General features: G+C 37.6%; 1 protein-coding gene across 2 annotated transcripts; it reads left to right on the forward strand.

The window, feature by feature from the left end:
* The first annotated feature begins 1,392 nt into the window (after positions 1–1,392).
* Positions 1,393–8,006, forward strand: LOC137948553 (uncharacterized). Of its 2 annotated transcripts, none has more exons than XM_068794640.1 (10): positions 1,393–1,905; positions 2,006–2,237; positions 3,686–3,795; positions 5,056–5,124; positions 6,069–6,184; positions 6,268–6,322; positions 6,868–6,988; positions 7,268–7,315; positions 7,568–7,662; positions 7,746–8,006. In XM_068794640.1, the coding sequence occupies exons 2-10, from the start codon at positions 2,153–2,155 to the stop codon at positions 7,845–7,847; spliced, it is 801 nt and encodes a 266-aa protein (XP_068650741.1). In that variant the 5' UTR covers positions 1,393–1,905; positions 2,006–2,152; the 3' UTR covers positions 7,848–8,006. The 2 variants fall into 2 exon arrangements, with proteins under 2 accessions (XP_068650741.1, XP_068650742.1); XM_068794641.1 differs by having other exon boundaries at positions 3,701–3,795.
* Positions 8,007–9,640: the final 1,634 nt, after the last annotated feature.

Below are 9,640 nucleotides of genomic sequence, written 5' to 3' on the forward strand. Positions count from 1 at the left end.
AAAAGGCGCAATCCCTTCTCATGTGAACAAGATCCTTCTCCATTAAACTACATGTCCTCGCACATTGACTATTTCTATTGAAATCAGTTTTTTGGCTGAAAAAAATCAATGAAATCCCAGCCAAACGTTTCCATCTTTCCAACTTTGGATTCATGAACTTGTTTCTTTAGTTATTCGGAATTGGGAATCTCGAAGTCAGTCCCAGCTGCCATTGCCTAATTCCAATGACGTTTTCTGTTACAGTTAGTTTTACACATCATCTACCTCTATGGTTTTTTTATTAAAAAATGCTTGGGAAACTGAGCACCAGTCCAGATTCACAAAATGATTTACAGTTTGTTCATGTCCACCATTGTTACCAGTGGCCCTGAACAACGCTTCAACAAAATCCCAACCTGACGAAGAGTTGAAGATTAGTACTTGCTCTCACCCAGAATAAAAAATAAAATAAAAAACAGGAAAAGAACAGCGAAGAAAAAGGTCTCTCTTCCGTACCTTTCCTCACATCTAATCACCTGCTCTCGGCCGACCCCCCCCCCCCCCCCCCCCCAAGCCGAATCGAAAACGACGACGAACTCCGATGAGGCGTTGCTGACCAGTTAGTCGCACTAAAAGCTAGGAAGACTCTGATGCAGTGGCCTGGGGGCCACCATGGAAGCATCCCCATGTGAGGCGGTCTAAGGCAAACCTGCTTTACAGATAATTAAGTAATTGTTTCGTCGAAAGGGAGCCATCCCCACGTCTCTCTCTCCATTACCCCCCTTCCATGCAGTGGATGTCTCTCTCTTTCTGCTTCCAGTCTCTAAAGGAGCAACGAAAGAAGAAGAAGAAGCGTGAAAACGAAGTGTACTTCTTATCATAGTTTTTTTTTTTTCCTTCTAATAGTTTTTGTTCGGCGAACAGCACACGTGACTTGAGAAGATGGGTTCATGAATACTAATTCAGTAATGTATTGCAATGGCAAGCGTGAGAGTCATTCATGATTATTGGGAGGGTAAAAAAAGAGTTACCGCCGGCAGGGAATTGTGATCTAGTGAGAAGCGTAAAAGAAGCTTTGAGTGCCTAATCTGGAAATGCATATTTATTAGATGTACCTCTTATAATGATATATTTGACGCATCAGTCTCTTAGGCAAAAAATGGAAAGTGATAAAAGCCATGCGTGGGCATCCATCAATGACGCATGGAAGACCACTGTCCGATCTCTCAAATAGCAAATCCTTAAAATGCCCCAAATTAGTTGCTTAATTTCCGTCTATGCCCTTCGAGTATATTTCCTGTTGAAATTTCCGGACAGTCATTCCTCCGATCGATTCCTGTAATAAATTACAGATTACAAAAACGCCGCCGTCAAATAATTCAGTTCTGCGTAGTTCGTACTTCTTTGTTCTCTTCCGTCCAACTATTAAAAAGACGCCTCAGAATCAGACGTGACGGCCTGAACAGCTCTAAATAGTCCAAAAACTGACGGCTGGAGCTTGCGGACTCTTCTAACATCTCAGAGCCTGAGAGTATTCTTGCTGTATTTTTTCGTTTAAAAAATTAGTTTGTACTCTTCCATGGCTAGTGGATTTGGTGGCGTTTCAATGATTCGTTTTGTGTTGTTTCTGGATGAATCGAGCCCGCTGAAGCGTTTTAGCTTTTAGCATTTTGATGTGGCTGCTTGTTTTGGGGCAGGGAGCTAGTGTTTGGTGTCGAGGACTAGTGTTGAGTGTTTCCTGTGATGCTGATTTGGATTGAGATTTTATTTCTCAATCTTGTTTGCAATTTAAGCCGTTGGAGGAAGCAGCCCTAGATGTTTCTAATTAACTATGGTTTTCCCCGACGATGAGCTGATATTTGGTGCTTTCGCTTGGGATCGGCTATGCACTGTTTGCACGAGAAACTATTAGAGCATAATACAAAGGTAATTCCTGGTAATTCTGCATCGTTAGGCTTGCCTAAACTTTTTCTGTTCTTGTGCTGATGGTGGAATCGTTGATTTTTTTTTTTTTTTTTTTTTCAAGATTCCGATGAGATTTGAACTGCACGGAAAGTACTTGTAATTTCGGAATATTGATTATCGTCTGTGGCAATACAAAATTCGGCCTTCCGATTTCAAGCATTACCTTGAATTATAGAAAACTGATGGTCTAATTGGACGTGGAGAAGCAATGGATGAACACGGAGGATCGTTTGTTGCGGTGAGGAGGATTTCTCAAGGATTAGAGCGAAGCAGTCACTGCCATTCTACCTCTGGTACGTCATTGATCCTATTCTTTTCAGAGCGTGTCGAATCCCACCTTCTAACAGTGATGACCATAAAACACGAAGAGCGTACTTCTTGTGCGTCGATTTCTATTCTTTCGACTTATTTGGAGAGATTGACTAGCATACTTTCGTATATGAGAGATGTTATTCCAACAAAGAAAAAAAGAAAACAAAGGGGGCAACCTAGATTCAACATTCATATACCAGGAGGATCTCCAATTTTCTGTCTGGTATGCCTTGATGCTTTTAGATGCCTTCCAGGGTCTAATCTAACTGGTCATTACGAACTTTGATTTCATCTCGTAGAGCTGGGAATAAACTATCCATATTGAGTACTGTGATTTGTGAGTTGGATGCTAGTTTTCTTGTTAAATCGTTTCTTCTGTGTCTTGTTTTTAATCTATGAATTGTTGACATGGCATCTTCAAGTGTGGACAAAGATTATACTGGCCATTCCTGCAACCTTCTTTCTAACATGTTAGATTTTAGTTTATTTGGTTCACAAGTTTTGAGCTGAACATGAAGATTCTTGGTATTACACTGTCCACTGCAATTATTAGTGATTGTCTGAGATCTAGGATTCACAGGTACATGGTTTAACATTGAGTAAACATAAAGTGCACACCATCTGATACATGTAGAGACATTTGATGCACAGGAGAGTGCAATTTATCTTTCAGAAAATGGTTCTGCATTGGAACACCCACTATATCATTCAAAAATTCAACTAGAAGAGAGGCTTCTTGAACAATGCAATGTATGCACTTAATTCTCGTTCATCGTTTGAAAGGAATGGTCAAAGCAAAGGAAGCCAGTTCCTAAAACTGACATTCAGGCCACATGGGAGCTGGGAGCTTATGCCATAGGCATGTCAATCCTTTTTCACTCATTCTTGATAGCAGAGCCTGGATCGTCCCTGGCCAGGAGTCAAAGGTTCTTCTTACTATTCAGGAGCCACACTATCTAATTTACCTATATAGCTATCTTTATATATTGGTTTGAGTATTTTTTCTTACCTATAATTTCATTGATTACATTTTTTACTAACATGCTTTTGTTTGTAACTTCTAGTGTAACCTGTTCTATTAAGAGTTAGAGTGCATGATTACCAGATATACCTAAATGTTATTTGTCATTATGTTTGTGCTCTCCTAAGAGTCCATCCCTAGATATTCTTGACCAAGTTTTCTTCAGTTATCATTCAAATTGATGTGTTTGGACTTATTTCATGTGCCTGGTAATGTGTTCTGCGTGCTTCCTTATCTCATTGCAAAGCATCACTTCCATTGTATTGCATTAGAACTAGTAGAGAGAGATAGGTTTTCTTGGTATTATCTAAGTTTGTATCGATTTGCAGCTCCAGTCAATTAGCTGTGATGATTTACATTTGAAAAGTTTAAAGTTACTGTATTTTCGCCGGTCTTGCATTGCTACAGCTGAGGTTGTGGCAGGATCAGCAGCATGGCTTGGGAGAGGTCTTTCTTGTGTATGTGCTCAGAGAAGGGACAGTGATACTCGTTTGTCATTCGATTTGACTCCTTCCCAGGTAAAACTTCTTGTCCTAATATTTTTTTTTTCATCTATTGATGTTTTATGATTTTGCAAGGTGTTGTTTTACCAAAATTTGGAAGGTGAAATAATACCTATTTGTCAGTAATAACCTTCTCTCTAGTTGTTCTTTTGAAGTAAATGTTCTATTTTTTCTAACATCAAATGCAAAATCAGTTGTTGAAAAGGGTCTTTCAGAGGAGAATTTAATATTGAACTTGGACACAATTCTCCTTTTGTGGCGTCTGATGATTTTTTGAAAAAATTGATTCTTCCTCATGCATGGATATCACCTGATTGGGCAATTATGTGTCGCCCTCCATATATAGTTGTAAAGGACAGCTGGGCATCTAAAATTGATACCTTAGGAACCTCCCTATTGGTTTTTGACTTGCAACGACATCACCAGAAAGATTCTTTTAATGTTCATGGTCTCCTTCAGCAGTCATGCCACAAGCAAATTGCAAGATGATGCATATCGCCTGGAATACTGATGACTACATGCCCCTAGTTTTGAAATTTCATCACATTCACCTCCCTGGAATCTATTTTTTGTGTAAGGTATCTTTGTTATAGGCTTTAATGTCACACCTCGTAATACAGGTATACTGACCCACACCTCGTTATAAGGTATTGGACCTCTCATTTGTGAAATACTGCCTAACAAGCCTCATGCTAAAATAACAGATCCATATGTTCTGGGCATGTTAAGTGGTCCAAGCATGGATTCTACAGTATAGAGCCTATTGCACCATTGATGTCACACCTCGTAATACAGGTATACAGACCCACTAGTTTAATGTAAGACCTCTCATTTGTGAAATACTATCTAACAAGCCTCATGCTAAAGTAGCAGATCCTTATGTTCTGGGGCATATTAAGTGGTCCCAAGCATGGATACCACAATACAGATCCTACCGATGACTTGTGGGATCATTGGGAGGGTCCTAGAGGGCCTAGAGTTCCATATTACAGAAAAGATGTGATGGTCTTTTAACAAGAGTACTTTTTGTTTCTGTCCAATTTAAATAGATGGCAGGGATGAGTGTGATAAATTTTGAAACTAGAGGGATGTTAATATTCCAGGGAATAGGGTGCCATATTTGGCAATTTTCTAGAAGGTGTATTTGTTAAATTTTGTGTTCTCAATCTCTTTTGTTCAATCACAAGTATTTTCCTTTGTTTCATTGTGAAAAATATCTTGCCAATTCAACTTACTAATTTGAACCTGTCATTTTGTTGTGGATTTTGATCTCAGGAGGAATGTTTGCAACAGCTACAAAATAGAATAGAAGTCACTTATAATAGTTCAAAGCCCGAGCACCAGGTATCGTGAAAACAAAACTCGAAAGTATGTTTAAGAAATTTCATATTTATATATTACCTTTGTAGATTTGAAAATATGTCGTGGAAACTTCATAGTTGTACATTTCCCTTTGGATATGTGAGTCTGATAAAATATGGTTGATTGTTCTGTTTCTATTTACTAAATATTTATATAGTGTCTCCTTTTCATGGAAATAAGGAGCCTCATTTTTTTCAGCTCTTTGTAAAAATTCATCAAGGACCATTCTAGTTTTATTTCTCAAAATTTCTGTCTTATAGTTGCTGATTTTAGATACTGGAATTAGAACTACCTTTTCTTTTTATAATTTTATTTTAATATAATTTATCTTGTTTTATACTTAAACCAAAGTAAGCAATCCCTGGTTTTTCACATGTTGTATAAGTAATACATACAATGCTTGATCTTCAAGAAAATTTAAATAATATGATTACAGTGATTTCCATTTTATACTTCTTTCTTTCATGTCTTAGCTCTTTATTTATGTCATTCCCTTCAAATATTTAAAAGTGAATGGAGCCAACTGTGAAACTTCAATTATAAATCATGTTGCTTTAGCCTTGTTGAACTTTCTTGAAACATTGTCTATTAGAGCTCAAGAGGGCACTTGGGGAGTCAAATGTTAGTTGAAAACCTTTAAAAAAATGCTAGTCAAAAGCAACTTAACCTGGCCAAGACTTTCTTTTATCACCAACTCTGTTGTGTTACAGTGAATATACTACTTCGCGAGTAGCACACCTGTGCAAGTATTAGTTCATCAGTAGCATAGATGGTTAAAATGAGCATTTCTACACTATATCCAAATCAAAATGGAAAGGCTGAATTTGGCCACAAAAATGGCACTGAAGACAGCTCTATTGGTAGAATTAAATTCTGAGAACATTCTTTGCTTGTTAAGATGACATTTCACTGCTGAACTGCTTCAGGAAGCCTTGAGGGCTCTATGGTATACTGCTTTTCCCGGACAGGAACTTCATGGTTTAATATCTGAGCAATGGAAGGAAATGGGATGGCAAGGAAAAGATCCATCCACGGATTTCAGGTACCAGCAGTCTAAATTTTTCAAAATTTAAACTACTTTCCATCGACTACTGTGTAAAAAATCTCAGATTTACTACTTGACAGAGGTGGTGGTTTTATATCATTGGAGAATTTGTTATACTTTGCCAAAAACTATCCGGTATGTCCTTTCCATGTTGTCTACTATTCTTTACCTTGAAGTCTGAAAGTAGGAATTGTAGTTCATGCTTGGAATGTTTTTTCAAATTTGACATTGGAGAGATTTTGTTCCTTCTGGTTTGTCCTTTTCTGAACATTTGAATAATTTTAGGCTATCTATCGTTGCCTAAGACTTCAAAACTAACAAAACTACATCTCAACCACGAGCCACAACAGTGGCATGTAATTGGACTTGGACACCAAATATCATTTCATGGACCCCATTACTTGTGATAAAAAACTATATTTTTTGTCTATCATCACCAGTCTTTTGTGCCAATGAAGAAAACTTTCTTTTCCTATGATAGTCTGTTGCTGAAAATAAGCAGAGAAATTGGATTCCCCTAAAAACCCTCTATTGGTATTGAATGTTTAATCAGATGAAACATGTTAAAGCCACACACGTCTTCTTTTCTGTTTGGACCAAAGAGCTATCCTCATAATAGTGCTTATTTTAACTTTTTTTTTTGTTTTTTGTTTTATTGTTTTATTGGTGTTCATACACAGAAAGCTTTCCATGATCTTCTAAGAAAGCAGGATGGAGACAGAGCCATGTGGGAGTACCCATTTGCAGTAGCTGGTGTGAACATAACATTCATGCTCATTCAGATGCTTGATCTTCAAGCTGGTATGGACATTCCATTCTTGTTCTATCTGCAACCTACTATGAAAGATGACTTGTTTTTGGGGACCACATTGAATGCAGTTATTTAAGCGCTAGAAATATAGCTATTTGAATCTTTGTAGATGAAAGTTGACAAGAAAGATTTATATTTGAAGTGGGCAGGACAATTTCAAGTGTAGTTCTATTTATTTATAGTCACAGAAATATGAAAGAGGGGAAATTCTGAAAGGATGTGGTCAGTTTGGTTGTTTTAGCTGATAAGAAAAAATTTCTGTTTCTCAGCCAAACCAAGGGCGATGTTGGGGGCAATTTTCTTGAAGCTGCTCTCAGGTTATTTCATAGTAATCTTTCAGCCAACTTCTATAACTTGTTGATATATAAGCATCTTTTAATTGATGCTCCTGTTTGCCTTCGGGCTCAGAATTGATTTTGTGAAGATTGTTGTTTTTTTTACAGAACATTTGATTAGATTTAACTGCTCAAAGGCTGTAAATGGATGCATTTATAGGCTTGAAATTGTTCTATTGATTTTTTTTTTGTGGGTAAAACAGTGGTTAATTTGCATTTTCATAAATTTCACAGAAAACGAGTCTGCCTTTGATATTCTCTACTGCATAACTTTCAAGCTGATGGATCAACAATGGCTGGCTATGCACGCGTCATACATGGATTTCAATGTATGTCTACTTCTGGAATCATTGTTTGATAATTCTAACATTAGATTTATTATTTTATAACTTTTTCCTTGTTATATTTGTAGCTGGTGATGAAGTCAACCCGAAGGCAGCTGGAAAGAGAGTTGCTGCTTGAAGACATAACACGTTTGGAAGAGATGCCATCGTACAGCCTCCTCCTCAGGTAGTTGCCAACTGTCCCCATAGATTTTGCTGGTGGAGAACACTCCTGCATGACCTTATCTCACACGTATTCAGCCAAACATAGTTCTCTTAGCGTGCCTTTTCCTGATTTCCTGTTTGTAGTACTATTATCCTCCTTTTATCAAAGTGTTTACGGGATGAGATGCACGGTTCCAGGCTCTTTCCGCCTTCTTGACTACATATCATACGGTTGAAATGATTTGCTTCCAAACAAGTTGGATTGAGGGTTTTTAACGCTAGACTCGTAAAAGTATTGTGTTTAATCTTGAAAAAGCTTAATCTTTTCCACTTCTTACTCCATGACCCCTTACAATCCCTTAGCTATTTCCTTTTCCATTCAAGATCCCCTAGCTATTTCCTTTTCTATGTAGACTGGGGTTACTGTTGTTTTTTTATTAGTGCTTTCATCCTTCTTTTGATTGCTGCTTCAGAACCGTTTGAATTTGCTTCTCTAGCCACTAGCTGGGATTATTCCCATCTAGAAAGTGATTCGAAGGTCAACTTTCAGCGTGGTAAATATAAATTATTGATTTGTTTGTCGTATCCAATAGCATTAAATTTCTTAATTCTGGAATGCTTGGCTTTTTGAAAATATTTTTCTATTAATATACCAGTGATGAATGAAGGTTATGAAATCAATTGAATCACCTATTTTGTTTGTTGCTAAAGCCCTTTTTGATATCTGATTATTAGGTTAATAAAAATCACACTTAAGAGAAAAAAATCCTTTAAGTTATTTAATTTAATATAAAATTTTAGATTTTTTTATATTTGATATTAAAACAATTGTTAAACTATAGCTCCATTCTGTATATAATGGCCCCATTAGTAAAAAAATTAATGTGTGCCCCTGAATAGAGGAAGAGATTTATTGCCTGACTGGTTTCTATGATTCACGCATCAAAACATGTGAACTAGGGCAGTTCCCCACCAATAGACAAAAGGGAGGAGGCAGTTTCTCCTTCACCTCGTAAGTGAGAGACCCTAAAGACGGGACAGCCACTCATTATGCATGTTAACAAAGTGGGAAGGGCCTCACATCCACATTCACTATTCAACCATTCATTCATGTTAACTTAGTCAACCACTCTTCCAAGTCAATGGCTGGTACGATTCTTTCAAACTCGTATAAAGCTCGATCCATTGCAACCTTAACGGGTAGACAGTCATTGCAACCTTAATGGGTAGTGTTCCCATCAAACTTAGGCCACCCCAAATTCTGACTCAAATGACTCATAGGTAGACAGTCATGCTTTAGCAAATAGTTCAATAGGAAAGAAAACTGAGGCTTGACTGTGAATTAGCAAATAGTTCCTAGCCTAGTCAATTGAGTCACTTGTCAAACAAGGAGAATTTTTCGTGGCAAAACATAATATATAAGGGGTGATTACCCTCTTCCCTCTTACCACATCAACAGGGGAAGAGAACCTTATGACGAATAAGGTAGAGACCCCTTTACTCTTTATGCTTAAAGAATAAAGGGAGAAAAAGAATGACACAGAGTAGGGAGAAGAGCGAGGGACTGCTCACTAAGGTTGCAAGGAGGATGAGGTCATTGCAAAAAAGAAGTGAGAATGGTGGTTAAAACCTTGTCTCTCTCATCTTCCACCAAATAGAAGATCCTCGTCCTCACAGTCACAATGCAAACCCACACGTAGGTCAGAAGCCAAATTCCAAAACTCAATTCTCACTCCCAACCTTGTCCTCTCCCTACCCCCTTTACATCCCAACACTTTCTATGACGGCCAAGTTTCCAAAAATGCCATTTAAGTGCAGC

The sequence above is a fragment of the Aristolochia californica genome, unplaced genomic scaffold, assembly GCF_029961685.1.
Source record: "Aristolochia californica isolate CCGP_79_NKW_82.1479 unplaced genomic scaffold, dmAriCali1.0.hap1 SCAF_13, whole genome shotgun sequence".
NCBI lineage: Eukaryota > Viridiplantae > Streptophyta > Magnoliopsida > Piperales > Aristolochiaceae > Aristolochia > Aristolochia californica.

Coding starts and splice junctions, on each gene's coding strand:
- LOC137948553 (XM_068794640.1), top strand. CDS start 2,153: ATGGATGAACACGGAGGATCGTTTGTTGCGGTGAGGAGGATTTCTCAA. Junction 2,238..3,685: donor TCACTGCCATTCTACCTCTG/GTACGTCATTGA, acceptor GCATTGCTACAG/CTGAGGTTGTGGCAGGATCA. Junction 3,796..5,055: donor TCGATTTGACTCCTTCCCAG/GTAAAACTTCTT, acceptor TTTTGATCTCAG/GAGGAATGTTTGCAACAGCT.